General features: G+C 48.9%; 1 protein-coding gene across 1 annotated transcript in view; it reads left to right on the top strand.

The window, feature by feature from the left end:
- The first annotated feature begins 242 nt into the window (after positions 1 to 242).
- SCD5 (stearoyl-CoA desaturase 5) overlaps positions 243 to 21,371 on the top strand; it is a 136,103-nt gene continuing 114,974 nt past the window's right edge. Inside the window, exon 1 of the mRNA XM_036906410.2 lies at positions 243 to 819. Coding sequence (XP_036762305.1) covers positions 378 to 819 — 442 coding nt within the window. The 5' untranslated portion in view covers positions 243 to 377. The remainder of the gene's footprint in view (positions 820 to 21,371) is intronic.

Raw genomic sequence — 21,371 nt, 5'->3', positions numbered from 1 at the left:
TTTCGAATGGGAAAAGTATTTTTCTTTTTTTTTGGAGCTGGAGACACACAACGACATCAACAACAGAAAGGCTGTGAGCCGCTCGGCAGGCTCCCTGTCCCGGGAGCCACATCCTACCGAGCCCCAGGCGGAGGCTGCCCACCGCCCGCCCACGGAGGCCAAGAGGGCGCCTTTCCCTTTAAGAGCCCCACGGGCGATGCTGATTGGCTGTAGCTATGCAGGTCTCTCAGCCCCTCGGAGGCTGCCTCCCCCGCCGCTTCCCGGCCCTCCTCCCACACCCTCACCCCGGCTCCGCGCACCTCCCGCCTCCCGCGCTCGCCTCCTCTTCCTCGCCCGCGACAGCCCCGGCAGCGGCATGGGCGATACGCCAGCAACAGATGCCGGGCGCCAAGATTTGCATCCTTAGGCCACGCCGAACGCCTGAAGACGAGAGCAGGACCCCGAGAAGGGCTAGGAAGGAGGGGACGGGAGGTGCGGCCGTCCCTCCTAAAAGGCAGCAGCCTCCGCCCCCACGCGAGGGCTCCGCGCCGACCGAGCGCCTGCCCGCTGCCGTTGCCGCCGCCGCCGGCGGGCCCCTCTCCCCAACCATGCCTGGCCCGGCCACCGGCGGGGGAAAGGTCCCCTTCCGCAACGCCAAGGAGGAAATCCGTGCGGGGGTCGAAGGCCCGGAGGGCGGCGGCGCCCAGGAGAGGCCGGGAGCGCGCGGCCAGCAGCAGAACATTGTCTGGAGGAACGTCGTCCTGATGAGTCTGCTCCACTTGGGGGCCGTGTACTCCCTGGTGCTCATCCCCAAAGCCAAGCCGCTCACTCTGCTCTGGGGTAAGTCGGCTGGTGCCCCTGCGCCGCGGACACTGGCGCGTGGGGTCGCCGGTCGCCCCTCGGCCACCGGCGGTACTGAACCCCTCCGTGGACCCCTGGCCTGCGATCGTCCCCCTTTGGGACGGGCAGGTATTCCCGCCCAGGTATTGGCAACTTCTGCCTCCCCCGGGGTAGCCCCGAGTAGGCGCCTTTGCCGGCTCGGGATGCCCAGCGGGAGGGGCCCGGAGTCCTGCGGCGCCACCTCTGGGCGCAGAGGCGCGTGAAAGGAACACGCAGGGCTCCGGCCGAACCGGGTTTCCAGGGACGGAGGAGTAGCAGGGTGATTGTGTCGCCCGTGCGGGGCCGAGGGGCACTCCCATCTGCCACTTTAAAGCTTAGGTCTCCTCCGCGGGCCATGGACGTTGGGGCCGAGTTCAGGACAAGAAAGGGAGTGGAGAGACCCGCACAGGTAGTCTTGATTACTGCGCACGAGATGGGAGAAACTAGTTCCCTTCATGTCCCTGCAAGGCCCCTATCCCTGCCCCCTCTTTGATCTTCTATGCTCACTTGCACTTCTGTGGCCCCAGGAGTTTCTTGGCGAGCAAACAGACGCCTCGGCTAGAGGGCTCTGCCCCCAGGACAAAGCTCTGACTGTAGCCGTGCATAGCCCCCTCCAGGCCCAGCCCCCTCGGGCCAGTGCAGGTCTGTCCCTGCACCTGTGGCTCTCCCCGAACCCTCCTTTCTAGCACTCGCACCTCTGTCGGCAGGGCAGCGAGCCCAGAAGTCTACCAGCCCTCCCAATCTCTTCCTTTCCCCCTGACCCTAGGGGCTCGGTGCCTGCGCTGTATGATTCCAGTCACCCACCTGGGAACCACCTCGCAGGCCGCCTGATCCAGTAACTTTGGGCCTCAGTCACCATAGCGGCAGTAGCCAAGGCAAAAGTCATAGGCATTGATGTCCTGGGCAGAGAATCTGAAGAGGTAATTCAAGAAGCCCCTTCAGCTCTAGTTTCCAAGATCTCCAGGGAATGAGGGGCAGGCGAAACACAACCTACTTTTATTTCCAAAGGAGAAGAGGAAGGAAGAAAGTAAGTCCTCTTTCTGCAAAGCTGCTTATTTGGCACAGTACCAACTTCAAATGCGTAGGCTGATGTTGGGACCACTTGGGTTCAAAGCCTTCCCTTGGAAGCCTGCGGCCCCTGCTCTTGGAAGCAAAGCTATCCAGAACGTGGGTATCTCTTAGCGATGTGTGGCTGAGAGAGGGACTGGGAAATTAAAGGACAGCGAGAGGGGCAGGGATCTTTGGGAATCTGACAAGCCTTTGAAGTCCCCTAAAAGCTCTTGGTAACCCCCTGCTCAGCCTCCCCCACTCAGTGTACTGCCTAAGTTCTGGGTCCTTTTGGCCATTTATCTTTGTTATATGTTGGTTTAATTCTCTATCTCCCTTCTTCCCTTATCCCCACATGACTAGATTGTAAGATGTTAGCCAGCGCTTCACGGACACACCACCACTCTGCCAGCCAAATCCCTTGTTGCCTCCATGGAGCTCTTCCCTCCCCATCCAGGGGTGGGAATGTGCCACTGGACTTCAGAGCCCGCCTGCCTCCAGGGAACTGGTGCTCAGCCTTAATAGAGACCTCAGGGAGAAGAGAGCACTTAGACATATTGTTTTACATGCCTAGAGCGTCACAGGCCCTATGGGCTCTACTCCTTACAGCCATCCACCCCAGGTGGACCTAGCATCCCGCCAGGAGCCCCAAGGACAAGGCCTCTTCTGCCTGCCTGCCGCGTCACTTCTGCCCTTCCCAGCTGTATTCTGTGGTGGAGACAGAATCTTTGTTCTCCAAGACCTTGGCCAGAGGCTATCTCTCAGTCCCATATTCCTCTAGCTTTTCTGGAGAAGTCAAAACACGGCAGTGATGCCGGGCTTCATGTTTGTGGAGTTGAAGAATGAACTTTCCAAACACTCAAGGTAGGGAGAACCAGGGAGAAGCTTTCATTTTTAGAGATAAAGTGAGAGTGATGCCAGGGTTCTTGTTCATGGAGTCAAAGAATGAATTTCTTGAACAGACAAGGCAGGAGATTTACAGAGAGTTTTTATTCAGATATATAGAGAGAGCTTTATTCAAGATAAGAGAAACTATGGAACTCCCCACAGGAGCAGGGAGGGGCACCGTTGCCATTTGGGGGCTCGGTGTCTAGGGTTTTATGCTTACTGCAGCGGGAGTTTTCTATAGATTCAGCCAGAATGCTAGTTATATTTTAACCTATGTCTGTGAAGGTTTTCCCAACACCCTATTGTAAGCTAATGGACCTAAGCACGCAATAAGCTGTTATATACCACTGGGTCCCTATGGGGAATAAGTTGTTACATTGTTTCAATCTCAAGCACCCTGTTTTGTAAGATTTTGTCCTTTTCCAGGGCCCACACTTTACTCTTAATTGAGCAGGAGTTATGTCCTGCTGCGTCCCTGTCTCAAGAGGACAGAGCTCCTGGCTCACACCAGGAGGGGACAAGAAAGTCCATAGTTGTTCATTGTCTAGGGAATTTATGGGGCTAGGAGGATGTTTGGGAACATGATAAAGGGCTAGGAGTGTGGACTTGTTAAGTGGTCTTAGAATGTTTATCCTCGATGAGACATTCAGTCTCTTTTCTCATCAGTCCTCCACGTAATTCTGCAAAATTAACATAAATTTACTGCAGATTCTTTCACAGAATAGCAGCTTTTTGGTCTGGGAGCATATCAATCAAGACTGCCTGCCCAATAACTCAAGGTGGGCTGAGTTATTGTCTGCTTGCTAAAGAATTTAAGAACTGTACTTAACTTCCTGGGTTTTAAAAGGCAATCTTATCTTTAAGATGGAATCTTTCTTGCTTTTACTATGTTGTTCATGGCTGGGCTTGCTTGCCATATTAGTGACCAGGTTTCAGATTACTTGATGAGGTGTAAAGGAGGAAAACAGCATATAGGTCTGGGCCTTAGCATGCTAAAGTGAATCTCACAAAGGCATGATTAACACAATAAAAAACCTGGGCTATGCTGAGATACTTTCCTTTATCTGGGGAATATTCAGACATTCCAAGCCAAGTTACTTCTGGCTTTTTGAGCTTTAACTGATAATTAATATGACCCTGACTTTTCTTAATGTTTAACATGGAGTTTTGGTAGGGGTTTCTTCACATATTGTTACATTGCTCTGACTATAATTAATCTTGCTTGTTTCCCCCCCCCTCCCACCGAGCCTCTTGCCCTCCTCTGTCTAAGCCCGTGGCCCCTGCCTCAGCAGGAATGTGGTTGTGTCCTGGTGGGCAATGTTTCCAGATGCCATCCTTTTACTCCCTGCATAGCCTTCTGCCTTAGCTGCTTTTCATCAGCTCTGTTCTATGAATCTTGATTCCCTCCCTAAGTGTGCTTCATTGCCTTCTCCCTGCAAAAAAGAGAAAAGAAGAAAAGAAACAGGGCAGACAGCAGTGGATGTCGTAGTTTCAAGGTCTAAAATTGCAGCTTAGAAATGTTCCAGACAAATGAATGTCATCTGATGGACACCTTGTGAGAGTGGTTTAGGGGCAGGGACCAGCTCAGAGCAGTTGTGCTGATGGCTACGGTATATAGGGCAACTGGAAATCTAGGGGAACCAGTGGCTCAGGGTTAGTTTCAGTTAAAGCCCTAGTGCCTTGACCCGCAGATTTCCTCCAGTGGATGCCCTTTTTCACCACTTCTGCACTGGCTCTGACTAGCTTTGGGGTTGAATTCATGCACGCATGAGCTGCTCATCTACGTCTGGGCCCTGAGTTGTCAGGGAAATAGGTTTTGCCCACCCATTGCTTGCCACTCTCTCCCAGATGAGGCTGCCTGGAAGCAGGAGGTGCTGATGCAGCACAGCCAGCGGCATGCAGAGAGTAATTGGTGGGGGCTAAAAAGGTGGCTGTGAGAGGTCTATCAAGTAGTGCAGTCCAGCATCATCCACTGGCTAACCCCCTACCACTTCAGGACTGTCCTGGGGACCAGAGCAAGTTGTTTCCCCTCTTACTCTTGCAGTTTTCTGAGTGGGCAGGCTCAGAATGGAATGCCCATGGGTCTTGAGGGATGACTTTATGAGTTTTGAGGACAGAATGCTCACTCTTACTGGAGGAACAATCCTCACCTGAAGGTTTGAGCTCACTTTGAGGGTTTTTTTGCCAAAGGGGTATTCATGGTGTCAGGATGGAAGTCCTAGGGCTCGGTGCGAGTGAGCTTTGCCCTGCCTGTTTCCAGGCATTCTAGCCACTAGTTTCCAGAAATGTCATGGACTTTTCTGGTTTCTCTCTAAATGTCATCTGAGTCCCCTAAATGTGTCCCATGATGACATCATGGGTTTTATTCCTCTCAGAACAATTTCAGTGAAAAACACCAGGCTTGCAAAGCAGTAATTTGCCCTGCTCCCTCCCTCCCTCCTGCCCCAGGGCAAACGTGACCCTTACAGCAACACAGGATTCTTTGGTGCTATGTGGTTGCTGGAGTATCTGGACCACCCCAAGGGGCCCATCTTTGGCTGGAAAGCTGAGAGGCAGCACAATTCATCAGGCAGCCTGGGGGGAGGGAGCATCAGGAGAGGCTGGAGTTAGGAAGTGTTGGTCCATCAGTTCAAATTCTGTCCAAATCGAAGAGTGACCTAAAGACGAGCTGTCTTCTGTCAGGCATCAGATAACCTGAATTCACGACTTGGGGTGGTCCTGATGTCTTGGGCTTCTTTTTCCATCAAGTCCTAAAGTTGTGGAGGACGAGCCCCAAGAATGTGTGGCCGTGGGCTTCTGTCTTCTCCCCAAGTTTTCCAGGGTGAGCACAGCCCAGGAGACATACTGGAATGTAAATGCCTGCTCTCCTACTTCCTTACCAACTCAGTGGCATGGCCATAGACAGATTAGCATCTGGAATCCTTGGATTTCTCACCTGTAAAATGGGTATATTAATACCTCTTGCTCATGAAATTGTGAGAATTAAATTTGATAATATGTGTAAGTCACAGCACAGTGCCTGGCTCTTGGCTGGTGTTCAGTAATTGTTAACTGCCATTGTTGTCATGCTCCTCATCCAGGCTCTTTTTCTTCAGTAGAAGGTTAAAGGCCCTCTTGCAGCACAATAAATTCTACCAAGCTGACACAGAACTTGGCTTCGGTGCCTCTCTTGCATGGAAAAGACTGCTTTGGCTTTGGAAACAAGGGTTCTTTCTCAGAGTCCTCAAAGAGAAATGAACACAGATCCCTCCTGTCCTCTCTTCTCCCCCATTCCCTTTGCTTTCATTCTGTCTTCTTCCTGTTTCTCTCCAAAAAACCACTATTTTGTAGATGAAGAATCTTTTTGTTCAGCTGACAACTCACCTGGTCTATAGAGTTTTCTTTGGGTTTTCTGAGCACAGACAGTTACAATTACTGTAGAAACACGGCCCAGTAATTCCTCTAAATCTCTTAGGGCCTCAATTTTGGCTTGTCTTTTTCCCCATTTCCATCTCCCTGAGTCATCTTTAAAAAAAAAAAAACCTTAAATGCTCAATTAAACTACTAAAAAACTAAAAAACATAAATGACTCTTCTTTTTAAATCCTGTAATTCCCAGCCTATTGTTGCAACTCTTGCATTTTTTAATAAGTGGGCAAGCACTAAGAGCCTTACCCAAGGCGGAGTGCAGCGAAACTGGAGGGAATAGCGTGTGCTTCTGCGGACTTTAATAGTCCCAGCAAGTATAAGTTAAGGTTAACGTGATTAACTCAGTTTTCTGTAAAACTGGTCAAGGTCACTGCAGAGTGCACTCTAATCATGACATGAGGTAGTGCTGCAGAGCAGAAACCAGGGCTGGAACCCCCGCATGGCCACTTAGTTCAACTTCCAACGTGGCCCTTTCCAGTTTGTGAGCCTCAGTTTCCTTGTCTGTGAAATGGGGACAGTAATACTGAGGTGAAAGCCTGGAGAATGGGGCACACATGAAAGTGCCTGGTGGAGAGTCTTCACTGGCTGCAGTCTGTTACCGCCTCCCACGATGGGGGCCACGTCCGGAAACCCGCGCTGGCTTTGACATCTGTCCGGGACTGGGAGCACTTGTGGTTCGGATACAATGCACAGCCTTTAAACCCAAGTGTTTGATCTTGGCTTTGCTGTAACACTTTAGTTCTTGCCTTGTCTAGTTCCGTGTATGGTATAAAATTATAATAACTGCCTGAAAAAGCCATGGATAGATGTATGAAATGGTGACCTGGCCACCATGGTGGTTTCTGTAAGGATTGACGGGAACATCATCTTGAGGGGGGGTGTTCTCATTGAGCATTTATTTTGATGGTCCATGGTTCTCCAGTGTGCAGTCTGCCTTTCCCTCTACTGTGTCATGTTCCTATGGAAGTGCCACACCCTGGGGTGAAGAGTTTGGGCTTTGGAGTCAGAGGGTCTGGGTTGCAGACCTCGCCCCGCCAATTCAGCCTTGGGCAGAACACTCCCCTCTCTCACCTCAGCGTCCCCAGCTGTGCCATCAGGGTAAGGGCACAACATCAGGTTGCAGCTGGAGTGAAATGAAACAATAGGGTAAAGAACATGGCCTGGGAGCTGGCACAGAGCAAATGTCAGCCTTTGTGCCTCAGCCGCATGCTCCCTTCATGCTTCCTTCCTCTCCCGCCCTCTGTTCAGTGCATCCTTTGGAGGCTGAGCCTTGTTCGGCCCAGCCCACGCCCTGGTTGTCAGAAAGCCCTCATCCTGGCTTCAAGGCAGTTTGTCTCCAGTCGTACCTCCCTGGCAATGGGTTGATGTCCACAGCAACGGGCCCTAATTGTCCTCCCTCACGAACACCGCCCTTTGTTCACTGTGTGCGTGAGTGGCCAGGAGAGGGATCCTCTGTGTACCTGTAGTCACATTCATTCATCCACTCATTCATTTTTCCCGTTCTAATAATTGTCAAGACTGGCTGCGTATCAGAATGCTTGGGAATCTTTCAAAATTTTCAGAAGCCTGGGCCCCTGCGACTCAGACTGGCCGAATTGGAAGCTCTCGGAATGTTGCTGTGGCTCTTTCTTTTAAAGTCATTCAGGTGCTTCTGATGCACAGCTGGGCTGAGAGTCATTATTTAATTCCCTTATTCAATAATATTTATTACTCACCTGCTATGTACCAGGCTCTGGCAAACCAGTCAGAGAGACAGGTGCACACATGGTGACAGCCGAGGCAGCATGAGTTACAGAGCACCAGCCTGGGGGAGTTGGGGAGGCTCCCCAGAGGAGGAGGGAGCCGGACTGAGCGTAGCAGGAGTCCTGAGGCTGGTTGCCCACAGGTTTGGGTAAGACGGCATTGCAGCCACAGGTAACAGTGTGAGCAGAGCTCCCGAGGCAGGGACAGTGCTCGAGCCTGCAGATAGATGTTGAGGGGCCAGATCCAGGTGAAGAAGACTTATCAGGACCAGCAGGGCTGGGAGGAGATGGGGCTGTGGAGAGGCTGCCCTTCAGTCTCCACCTGACTCTCACCTCCTCCTCTCAACCCGTCACACTGATCACCTATTTCTGCTTTGATGGAATGGTCTGAAGCGCAACTTCTAGACCTTGCGGTCGGATGAGTGAATCCCGAAGTATTTCAGGGGCAAGGTCATCAGCACAGGTATGCAGTGGGGCCAGCGCCTCCCTCCGGCTGGCCAGAGCCCTGGGGGTACGGGGTGCGGGGGGGTAATGTCTCAGTTGGGCATTTGACTTCATAGACTCAGAGGTACTGTCCAGGCACTAAATTCCTGAAACACCCCGAGGGTGTAACAGTACAGGCCTGCCAGACCCAGAGCGTGGTCCTGCCCTCATTCTTCCTTCCTCCATTCTCTACTGTTCCCTGTGTTTCTGAAAGGTACATGTGTGTAGGGAGGTTGTGCTCACCTCACTTCCTCCCTTGAACCTGAGTTTAAAAAGCTGGTGTTTTAACTAGCCCTCATTTCCTCTTGCCTATGTCCCACTCCCCATTTCAGCAGCTTCCTGGGAAAGGTTGAGAGCTCTGTGGGGCCCAGCAGGCCGCGGCTCATGGATGAGCAGCAGCAGCAGCATTCTGGGGCTCGTCTCAACACCATCCCTGTGGAGTCAGGACCTTCATTTTAACAAGGTCCCCAGGCGCTTCATCTGCACGTTGAAGTCAGAAGCGCCCCTTTGAGTGCCGCCGCAGGCTGACAGGAGCCGACCCCACGCCGCTGGACCGGCGTGGGGTCGGCTCCTCTTCCTTTTCCCTTTAATGGCCTCCTCGCCTTTGCCTCCCCTCCTACCCTTCTGCCTCCTCATAGCTTATTTTAGAACATGTCAGGATCCTGCTTCTCTTGCCAACAAAAGGCTGTTGCTAAAATCTTTTCAGCCAGCAGCAGCAATGTTTAATTCATGGGCTAGAAAATTAATTTTGTTTTCATGAATAGAGCTGGGGGAAAATAGGAAGGCTCTGTGCATGGCCCTTGGGAATTCAGCTTGTCTATTTAACCGATGAACTGGTACAGGTGAGGAGACTTCATGAAAGGGCTGCCTTCCACGAAATGGTGAAGCACATTGTATCAGGGTCCTTTGGCCACACGTAGCACAAAACCCAACTTTAATTGGCTATTGATAAGGAAAATTTCTAACTTCACTGGTAAAAAATCCTGGAGTAGGGTACTTCTGGCATGGCCTAATGTCATCAGAGAACAGGATTCCTCATCATATCAAGTTTTCTTCATGGTTACGAGATGGCTGCCAGAGTTCCAGGCAGCACATGCAGTCACAAAAAAATCCTAGAGATGGAGAAAGAGGCTTCCCCTTCCTCAGGTCTCATCTCAGAGAAAAATTTTCCTGGTCATCTTATAGCTGATGTCCCCTCATGTCTCATTTCCCAAGTCCCAAGTCCCTCATTAAGCAAATCACTGGCAAGGGATTCAGCCTAATTAGGGTTGGCCAGTGGGCCACATGGGGCGGGGTAGGGGAGTGGGAAAGATGAGTAGCTTAGATGGAAAATGAGTGGCTTAGAAGTTTTCTGATGTGACACACTTTCCCCAGACTGATAAACAGTTTTCTTTGTTGGTCATTTTCTTCATCTTGCAGGTGACCCCTCAGTAAAGTCATGGCCAGATTTCTGTTCTCCTTGCTTCAGACGTAAAAGGTCATTTAAAAGTCTACTTAACCTCACCTAGCAGGTACTTTTTTTTTTTTTCTTTTGCACAGACAGCATAGGAAGAAGCATCTTACTGAGGAGCAGGTTGCTAACTACGTGATCAAGGAAACCAATAGCTTGTGGGTAGAGATTTTGGAAAATCTACTTTAACGTGCAGACATGGGGCAAATGTATAGAGCAGGATTGTGGTGCAGCCATTTTGTAAAAGCTTCAAGTCAAACACTGCACGTAAAGTGCCGACTTGAGTGCTTAATTGGTGTCACCAGGGTGGTTTTTGGGTGGCTAGTATTAAGAGCTGGTCATCACTCTGCATGCCTGTAGGTGACATTGCTGTGGTAATCAAGGTCTACAGTCAGGGCTTTAGACATTGCCTGAGATTGCCCTTGACATTGGGGAAAATGGCAAATACCAACAGACTTGGAAAGGAAATGAGACAGAATGGGGTTTAGAGCTCAGGTTTAAATTAATTTTCTTCCTGCCATCCATACAGTGGCAATTTGGCTGTGTCATTTTTAGACTGGTTCCCTGAAAGACAAGGCTTGTAAATGCAACTTGTGAGCCAAATGGGCAGGGCCATCTCCTGTAGCATCCTTCACCTCATCATCGAAAAGCACTTACCAAGCAAGCAATGAATTACTTCTGGTCTTGAGCCAGGCACTCTGTAGAAAACAAAGACGCAGTCTCTACTTTCCTATCTTTTAAAACTCAAACAGCTGTGATTTCCCCCCAGTGCTGGAACCCACTTAATCTCCTTGTGACAGGGGTAGCTAATGGAAAATACTCCTCTTTAAAAGTTCCACGTGTGCAATTAGAGATGAATTTCTGAATTTTAACAGTCTTGTGGAGTAAATTGTCAATCCACTCCTCTAATAAGTATGTTCATAAGGAGCTTTGCAGGTGGTTACAATGAGGCTCAACTCTATTCTCCGCCTGTGACTCACTTGAGTGTCCCGGAAAGCATTTATTTTGCCCTGGAGTCTGTATAAGCCAAAGGAGATATTTATTAGCAAGTGTGAATAATGCCGACCTCTCTCCCTACTTCCATCTCTTGACCCCAAATACATTGTGTTTGAATCAGTAGCTTTTGAAAAGTGGGTGAGTCATTAACATTTTTGAGCTATACTCGAATTACTCCAGGGTCATGACTCTGTCTGGAGCTCTGGGGTGTTAAATCACTACCGCTGAGTATAAACTAAGCGGTATGGCATGAACCTAAACTTGGCAGAGCTCCCATGAGGACTGGCATAAAGCACAGTTATTAGAGCTAATAGTCCCTCAGGCACAGAGTTGGTATTCAGAGTATACCAGTTTGGTGCTACCAGTTGTTAAAATGCTAAATAACTGGTGTCTTCCCTGGTATTCCTGGAATTTCCAACAGTTCAGGAACTAAAGGGTCAATAAGTGGGAGGCAGGGCTTAAATCTACACCTGTTCTGATTGGTTGTTTCCCTATGGGTTATCAAATATTTTTAATATTACCTCTGCTTATACATCCTTGTTATCATATGATTCATATAATCTTCAGCATCTCTTTCAGCAGTTCTATTCTAATTGAATGAGAACTTAAAAAAAAAATCCATCATTCTGGCTTAAATGTAAAGCCCCAAAACTATGTAAGGAAAGGTATTAGAGCCCAATCTAAATTCTACAGTTTTAGGTAACTCACCTGTCCTAATAAAAACCCCTTTTGTGGTAAAGGCAACATGTTTGAAAGGCAATTTTTATTTTCTGGTTTATAATTGCCTTTACAAAAGCTTTCCCCCTAAATGAACTGATATTAATTTTATCATCAGAAAAAAGAAAGACATTGTAAAAATAAGACTGTAAATTTCTTTCCTTTTGGTGTTGGGAGTTCGGTGGACAAGATGAGAATGGTCACACCTAGCTTATTGCTCACATCCCATAATGTTGTAAATGGTGTCTATGCTTTCCGGCTGCCCCAGCGTCAGGGCCACTCAAACCATACCTGAGGCTTGATACAGGGAATTGTTTTAATGGTGGAAAATTTCAGGCATACACAAAAGTAAAGAAAATCGAGTCTGTATTCCCCCACACACCCCACTCACCTGGGATTGTTTTCTGTGTAACTCTGTACTTTGATATGTAATTCCAGACACACAGGACAGTTGTGAGGGTAGTACAGGGAACTCTCATATGCTCTACCCAGACTCAACAGTTTATATCCTGTCCATTGGCTTCATCCTATCCTTTACGTGTGGGTGTGCACATATGTGTGTGTGTTATTTTTCCTGAGCCATTTGAGAAGAAGGGGGAGACATCGTGCCCTTTATCCTAAATACTTCAGTATGTGTTTCCTACAAATAGAAATACAGCCTCAGATCAGTAATACCGGAATTTAACCTTGGTGTTAACTGATCCACAGGGGCCACTCAGATTTCATCAGGTATTCTAGTAACGTTCTTTGTAGCTTTTTTCTTTTTTACTTTTTAGGTTTAAAGCAAATTCCAGACACTTGTATCTGTAAATACCTAAGTATTGAGTATCATTGAGGTAATTCAGGCTACATCATCCACATAGAATACCTTAGGGCCACCTTCCCTCACCTACTTACTGCCCCAGCATTTTTGGGGAAAACTGCTTTGAGAGGCTGTTTCCGAAAGCAGAAATAGGTGGAAACTGAGAAGCAGACGAAGGTAATGAGCCAGTCGGTACTTCTCAGGATGGTCTGCAGACTGTCGAGGTGCTCATTGCATGTGCAGATTCCGGAGCTCTACCCAGACCTACAGAATGAGAACCTCTAGGAACGGGACCCAGGAATATGCATTTTCACAGGCACTGCAAGTGGCTCTTATACCATGTGGGTTGGAGGCATTTGGTCCCAGGACCAGGTGGCCTGGGAGTGACACTGTGTCCCCAGCAGTTTGACATCGCATCCCTCTGCCCTGACTCAGATGTGTTGCATGGCCCTCTATTATAGTGCCTGAGATTCATAAGAGGCAGCCTTGAGGAATGTAAATAGCTTGTAGGTGGGCTTCCCTTAATAGAAACCCCTGGTCTGTGTGAATTGCCTTCAGCACACAGTTTCTCCTAACACAAGGCTGGTACCAGGAGGGGGTGGGAGGTGCACTCGATGGAGGAGAATACAGTGGAAGGAGATGTGGAATGCTTTGTGGGGATGCAGCAAGCTTCCTGGGAGTGGGGGTAGGAGATACGCTTGGATCATGCCTTAGAAGCCTAGGGGTGACGCCGTGTGGAAGAGGTGAGAAAGACTTATGGAAAACCCTAGGCGGAAGCCCTCACCTGCCAGGGAGAGTACTCTGAAACCTCTCTGGTAGGACTGGTGTGAGGACTAAATTAGGGGCAGCAGCTGCCTGTCCAGAGCCAGCGGCCTCTGTGCAAGCCCCACCCCCCATACCCCCTGCCCACCCAGGACTAGTCCAGCACTAGGAGGAGCAGTGGTCTCAGCACTCCCAGAACCAGACCAGCACCTTGGTGCTGCGAAGTCCACTCTGTAGCGATGTCTGGATCCAGTAGATTTGTTCCTTCTAGGCCAGTGGAGCCCTGTTCTAAGGCCCCTTTCATCTCTGAGGGTCCATAGCTGTAGAATCATCTTCATTTGCGACAGAGCAAGCACTTCTCAGATAAGTCATATGCCCCTGCTTCTCTGGTGGTGGGGACTCGCTGCAGCTCGGCCCAGGACAAAACACCTTTTAGGGGGCATCCTGGACCCAGGCTGCTCTGTGCCCCAAGATACAAGGGCCCTTTGTGAATGTTTCTGACCAACCAGCAAATGATAAAGGGTGGGAAGATGCCGGACTCTAGATGGTAGTGGAGTGGCTGCAGCGGGGGTTAATTCTAACCTGCATTCCACAAGTGTTGCCATGTGACATGGGTGATCTTACTGGCCAAGGGGTGGGGGGCCCTACTGACCACCCTCACCTAGGACAGGAATCCCAGTGGATTATTTCGGTTCTTCAGTTGTTGAATCTTTCGTCTTCATTCTCCTGGAAAGGGGGGGATGCCCTTTCCAAGTCCCTTTGTCTTTTTTAGCACAAGTGGTTCTCAAGCCATAGCTGGGGCTTGTATGTAAATCTCCAGGCTCACTCAGCCTTCCTTAGGGCAGCCCTGCTGGGTTTCTCTCATTCAGTAATGTGAGTGCAAAGAGGCGGCAGAGAGCCTTCCAAAATCAGCCAGGCCCGCTTCTAAGGACCGACCAGGTCTTCCTAGGAAGAAATGCAAACCACTGAAAGCCAAGCTTCCTTGGTGCTGCGGCCTGGCAGCCCCTGACATCAGGAACCACCTCTGGAGAAGCAGGGGTCCCAGCCGGCCTCCCAGGACCCAGGCCTCAGGGCTGCCAGGTGCTTCTTTAGTCTAAAGGTTGGTGGGAAGAATTTGGACTCATAGGTTTTCACTGATTAGCTAAAGTGTTAATCCCCCAAGACTCTCCCTGGCCAGGGCCATTCTTGAGCATCTTAATTGGTATGAAAAAAATGTTTTGAAGAGCAAAAGTGGTTCTGCAGGCATTGCTGTGAGGATGCTGACCGTGCAGATTGCTGGTGTTACCTGCTCAGGTTCAGGAGCAGAGCGGGAGCTCTTTGGGGAGGTGCTTTCCTGCACTGCTTGGAAACAGGTAGCCTGAGAGATTTCAGTGTCTAATTAAATTCCATTTTCCATGCATCTGGGGACATGCACCTAATGGGGGCCAGGTGCTGGGAACACACAGGTGAGCAAGCCATCATTCCTGCTCACAAGATGCTGGTGATCTAGAAGGGGAGACGGACTTAGGCCAGTTACAGTTCCGCGTGGGGAGGAGTGCGGGGCGGAAGCAGGCCTGAGCTGAGGGCCGGTCCCCAGAGGGGCCTCTGCAGCACTTCTGGTCCCCACAGCAGTAACCCTGGGAAGCAGCTACAGGGCCACAGGATCTTAACGGGAGTTCTGAGGAGCAACAGCACTCTGACAACAAAGTAACTTCCTAACTAATTTAGAGGGAAAACTGACCCAGTGAATTAATTCATTTGGGGCAAAATCTGACCTGAACTATCCTTTTAGTCTGAATATTGATATTGACGTGTTTGATGACAGACCCACCACAGGCATTACTACAGAGCAGCGGCCCCCTATCACCTTTTTAAAATTAGAAACATTCTCAATTTTGAAGCACACCTGACCCTAAGGCTTTGATAAGGGACTGTGGGCCTGTCCTGGAATCATCTGCCTCTTGCATTTGAGGAGAGGACTCATTTGCTGAAGGTCACAGAATGGCTGAGGGGCAACAAGGGTTTGCAGGAAGGTCCTGACTGCTGAGCCCTGCTGGGCACCCTCCAGGGACACCACCTGAGAGGCACTGACCTGCCACTCAGCAGATATTTGGGTGCTAGGCACACAGGTAGCTCTGGAGAGATGTTGGATTGAGGTTTCATTGCTTGTGGTGCACCTCTGGTGGCCAAGATGTACCCTCTTGGTGACAGTGACAGGGATATGGGTGTTGGCCTCTCCCTGTGGCCCTGGGCTGAGCCACCCTCGCTCCAGTGGTGTCAGGTACTATTTAATACAAATGGTGATTTGGTGCCTCTCTGCCTGTAAGATACACTGTTGCCTTGTCAAAAGCTGGCCCCCTGGGTTATCTCTCACTGCTTGTTTTCCCATTGCTTCTCACATCTTTTTCCCATTCCTGGCTTCTAGTCTGTAAACCCTAAGGTCTCTTCAGGCCAGTGGGAAAGATGTGTTTGTAAATCATTCTGGAGTGTTGCAGTGAAGGCAAATAGTGAATCTGTGGCATCTTACTACACTGATGAACAGTGCCTGCATTGGGGTACGGGTGGGGACTTGATAATATGGGTAAATGTAGTAACCACATTGTTTTCTCATGTGAAACTTTCATGAGAGTGTATATCAATAATATGTTTAAAAAGTTAAAAAAAAAAAGCAAAACAGAGGAAAAAATAAATCATTCTGGAGTGTTGTAGGTTGGAGCTAGGGTCAGCCTTATGTACAGGTAGGAAGGAAGTAGCTGATGCTGAGCAGTGATTTTAAGGACACAGGTTTTAAATGGCCCTCAGATTACCATCCACAGCTGTCCTAGCAATTGGAGCAGGGGTTCTGGATGCTTCAGGGGTTTCATGGGCCCCCTAAGTAGATTTTGTGTGTTTTGTTATTTTTCTTCCATCGGATTCTCAGCAGAGGCTGTGACTTTAGAAAGGTGAGCATCGTCTAGCATGAGCCTCATCAGGCATGCCAGCATTTCCCAAAATGATAAGCAGGAAATGAGCATTCATTCGTATGTTATCGTCAATTATCCCTTAGTGTATTTACAGTCAATTTAATCAGTTTCATGTGTTAGGATAATTAACTTTTGGTGGGATGTAGGGAAAACCTGGGAGTCTCTGGGTTCAGTAGGTCTCTATGGGGTAGCTCTTTGTGGAGCCCTGCCCCAGTGAGGAGTCCCCTTGGATAGTGGGACAACCCAAGGACGAAAAGGAAAGGGTGTTTTTCCTCAGCTTGGCCGTGGTCTCCTCATGGGGGGAGCAGTGGTGGTACCTCTGAGGGCCTTCCCCTGCCTCTGTTTAGCTCTGCTTGTTAAAAACACTCTGGTGATTAAGAATCTTAAGGACCCAGTGTATTTGTTTTCTATTGCTGGTATTACAAATGATCACAAAGCTGTGGCCCTGTGCGAAGTGCTAAGACTGGGGACAGGGAAGATAGGGAGAAGGTGACCAAGACATTTTCCCAGAAGCAGGACAAGCAACGGAATTTACATGGCCCAGTGCAAAATGAGAATACAGGGCCCTTTTTCAACAACTGTTAAGAACTTCAAGTTGGAGATGGCAGAGTATTTAACCAAGCATGGGACCCTTCTAAGCATGTGGCCTTGTGCTCTTGCCCCAGTCACACACCCATGAAGCTGTCCCTGTCCAGAACTAATGCGCCCTGTTTGTGCCCTTGGCACTGCGCTATCATGAATGATTTTTGAGGCCTATTTCCCAGCCAACTGCCAAGATGATGGGCCTTGGCTCAGAGGGGCTCACTTTCTTACCACAAAACTTATCTTGACTACACTGGATGTTTGAGCTGTTTGAGAGGCACTTGCTCCTAAATGCTGCACATTCCAGGGGTGGGAAGGGAAAGGGGGCTGAGGAGGAGAAACGAGACTCTTAGAAACTTCCCGTCCCATCTGTGTGGCCTCAGATAAGCAACTTAGACCATCCCCACCTCAGTTCTTCATTTGTGCAATGGAAGTCATGTTTCTGACCTCAAAGTGACATCATGAGGCTTACTGGTGAAGGTGCTCTGAGAGAGGCCCTGGCACACAGAGGTTACAAAGAGGACCCTCCAACCCTCCACTCATCCAGCAGGTCTCTGGCCAGAAGGAGTGGTCATGGAATCTGCAGAAAGCATGGGGACCAGCCAGCTCAGTATGGCAGGCCGAACAGCTGCTCTTCCACTTGTCTCCTTTATCTGCCCTCAGCACACACACCCACTAGACCTGGGGAGGCGCTTCCCTCTGCAGGACCTGAGAATCTGGAGACCTGTGCTTCCACAGAGCAGCCCACTCCAAATCCATCCCGCAGGGGGCTTCTGGCTGGACCGAGGGAGACAGGAGGGCATGGGGAGAGAAGCCCCGTGAGAGGAAAAACAGACAATTGTGATGCAGTGAATTCAAGGGATGGCCACAAAGTTGTTCTGACTAGTGCTTGCCACCTCTTTCCCAGCTGTCGATTCACTGGCACTGCTGGCAAGAGGCAGAAGTGAGGGCTTTGGGCCCCATCAGTTCTGCCCAGCAGCCCTGTCTGAGGCTGAGCTGCTAATTAGCAGTGAAGAGGCAAGCTGTGGAGGGAGGGAGCCAAGGGTCCAAACCCCTTGGCCTGGAGAGTTTGGAATGTGCTGGAGGAAATAAACTGGCTCCTGCAGAGAGCCAGCCCACGGGCGAGCCCCAGGTAGCCAGGTGAGCAGAAGTCATCAGGGCCCGTGGGTTTAGTCTCCACTCTGATTGCTGCCTCTAAAGCTGTGCTGATAGTTGAATGGAAAAGTCTCTCTTCTCAAAGCTGATAACCTCACTTTTAACTGGAATCCTGGGAGGACAGAGTGGGTAGAGAAGTGGGCAGGGTAGGAGAGAAGCAGAATGATAGGAAGACTGAGTCAGCTTAACTGTTTCCTCAGGCAGTAAATTCCAGTGAATTCCTTTTACCTGCTGGAGGAAGCAAAGGATGGAGGGAGCACCCAGACCTGGGGCCTCTTTCTTTCTTTCTGAAGAATTTTATTTTATGTCTTATAAATTAAATAATACTTGTTCATTGTAAACAGCCTAGAAAATGAAAGCATGCAAAAGAAAAATATTTACTTGTATGTTCCCATTTTAGAGGCACCTATTGTTAACATTTTGGATTATATCCTTCCGGACTTTTTTCTCTGTGTGTTAATTATAGTCCCACTGCCTGCAATTACACTACAATCCTGTTTTGTTACCAGCTGTTTTTACTTGTCACATCACATAGTTCATGCCCATAGATGTGGCTCATGGATTTTAAATGGCAGTATAATATTCCAGAGTTTGGATGTACTTAACCCCTTACTGTTGGAAATGTAGGCAGGCCTATTGCAGTTGTTGCTCTTTTCAGCAATGCTACATCCTGGTACCTTCCTCTTCAGGCACATCCTTAATTGTTTCCTCAGAATATATTTGTTGCTGCATTTCCATAGGGTACATTTCTGTGTTCATTTTTAAGGTTTTAGACCAGAGGTTATCAACCAGGAGGTGACCCCTCCCCCACAGAGGACCTTTGGCAGTGTCTGGAGACATTTTTGAATGTCACAGCTGGAGGGAAGGTTGCTATTACAGCTACTAGGTAAAAACCAGGGTACTGCCAGGCATCCTACAATTATAGGATAGCCTCTTATTTCAAAGAATTATCAAATCCAAAATGTTAATTAGCACCAAGGTTGGGAAACTCTTCAGACACAAGGATGTTCACCCCTCCACCCCACTCTGGCTTACTGAGATGTTTGTTTAAGTTTAAGGTGTACAGTATGTTGGTTCAATACATTTATATATTGCAAAATGATTACCACCATAGAATTAGCTGTCACCTCCATCCTGTCACTTAGTTATGATTTCTTTTTTGTGGTGAGAACATTTAAGATACAGTCTTAGCACCTTTTAAGTATATTGATTCAGTATTATTAGCTATAATCACCATGCTGTGCAATAGATTCCCAGAATTTATTAATGTTAAAACTGAAGTTTGTACCCTTTGATCAATGTCTCCCCACTTCCCCACCTCCCAGCCCTTGGTAGCCACCACTCTACTCTGTTTCTGAGTTTGACTTTTTCAGACTCCACATGTAGGTGAGATCATATATTTGTCTTTCTCTGTCTGACTTATTTCGCTTAGCATAATGCCCTCAAGATTCATCCATGTTGTTGCAAATGGCATGATTTCCTTCTTTCTCATGGCTGGATAATATTCTGTCATATACACAGATGGATATTTTTATTCTTGCTAATATTTGTAGTACTGGAGCTTCTAAACCTCTGAGAAAATGAGGTCGAGGTATTCACTTTAACTAGTGTCCAGCCACAACCAACCCAACCCAATCCTGTCTGCCACTTGCAGAAGGACATGAGGGCTCAGGCTGTTTTGGAGTAGGGAAATGACTAACATGAGCCACTTGGAGCTTGTCCTTGCATTTAGGAGAGAAAGAAGGGCAGGATGCCCTGGGAGGAGGTGTAGAAATGGGAGAGGCAGAGAAGGAGTGGGCAGGGGAGGTGCAATGATGGACAATCGAATCCTTGTTGCAATGAAAAGAGGATTGTATGTATTCTTCAGGGACCTGAAGACCATTCCGGGCACTGAGGGCCCAGGCAAGGAGAACACAGGCCATTGCGGGGGGCAGGAGGAGGGAGCAGATCAGAAAGCCCCTATTGTCTCCCCTGAAGCTAGGAAAGGGAGTGTGAAGCCCTGAGTCCTGGGGTGCTGCTCAGGGCCCCCACCCCATCAGGAGAGACAAGCATTAGTGCTTCCCACACCATAGTTAACAATGTTATAAAATCCAGAATGTGATCTTGTCCATGAACTCTCCTGCTCGGGTAAACCTATAACACTCATTGAAACTAGCTACTTCATTTATTCACCTTTGGTATGAGTTACAGTCATTCCTTCATGACACAAATGTTTACCAAGCACCTACTAGATGCCAGGTACCGTGAGAGGCAATGAATAAAGTAGACACAGTCCCTGGCCTCATGGAGCATAAAATCTCCTACAGTGCAACAAGCAGTGTAAATGCCATGAAAAGGGACAGACAGGGTGCTGTGGAGCACAGAATGGGAGCATGCTGTCTAATGTGCGTGTGGGGGTTGATGGGACGGGGGTCCAGTGCCAGAAGAACTTCTAAGAAGTGATGTCAAAGTCAAAAACTGAAGGACCAAATGGAGTTTGCCAAAAGCAGAGGAACATAGACTTCTCTCTGGAAGACTTTGAAAACAAAGTACAAAAGGTTCTGTCTTCCCAAGGCATTCAACATGGTACTACATGAAGGAATGTAGCTGGATTAAATATGCCTTCAAAAATCAAGCTCATTTTCACTCATCTTTTTTATCATTATGAATATTTGCACCACGTGGAGCAGTGAGTGGAGTAATACAGCAGACACTGTTACTGCCACCACCCTGGTCCAAGGCACCCTGGGTGATTCTCCTCCAGCAAAGTCCCACAGCTGCTGCCCTGGCCCCCTTTGTTTATTCTCAACACAACATCCAGAGTGGTCCTATTAAAGTGTAGCTCTGATCATTTCTCTTCTCTGCTCAAAGCCTTCCCATGGTTTGTGCAATTTCAAGGCCCCAGAGGAAGGAGAGAGAGGTCAGGGTGTTTATTTCTATGGCTCCCTCTCTGCAGGACTACAGTATGGCCAAAGCCATGGCTCTCTACGTAAGGCCACGGCCCCATCAGGAAGCTGCTCTCCCAGGCTGCAGCAGCCCCTTCCCTTATGATCAGGAGGCCATGGCTTCCCACTTTGTCAGCCCTCATGGGGCTGCAGCATGTGTTGTTGGCCCTTTGTTTTCTAAGTCACCCCTTTTATGTGCACCATCTGTTTACGGCTAGGACCCTGACTGTTAATACAAATCTGGTTCAATAGTCCAAGTAGGAAATCATTAGGGCCAGAAGAAACACAATGGTGATGAGAGTGGAAAAGAGGAACAAGATTTGAAATGATTCCACAACGAAAACTTTTTTTGCACATTTACCTCATGTGGAGCGCTGTTTTAAGTGTTTTACATACTGATCCTTACAAAATACCTTTGATGTAGGTTACCATTTAGCATCCCTATTTGACGGATGAGGAAACTGAGACCCAGCAAGCTTGAAAATGTTGCCTAGGGTTAAACATGACACGTTGGCTCCAGCACCCTTCATCTCTCCACTGATCACCACTCAGTCCTGTTAGCTCTAGCTGTGCAGGAGAGATGGGAGGAAAGAGAATCAGTCTGAGGTGGTTAATT

This window comes from Manis pentadactyla, chromosome 5 (assembly GCF_030020395.1).
Source record: "Manis pentadactyla isolate mManPen7 chromosome 5, mManPen7.hap1, whole genome shotgun sequence".
Lineage (NCBI taxonomy): Eukaryota > Metazoa > Chordata > Mammalia > Pholidota > Manidae > Manis > Manis pentadactyla.
Note: the sequence above shows the minus strand (reverse complement) of the source record. Positions and strands in the feature narration are given on the sequence as shown.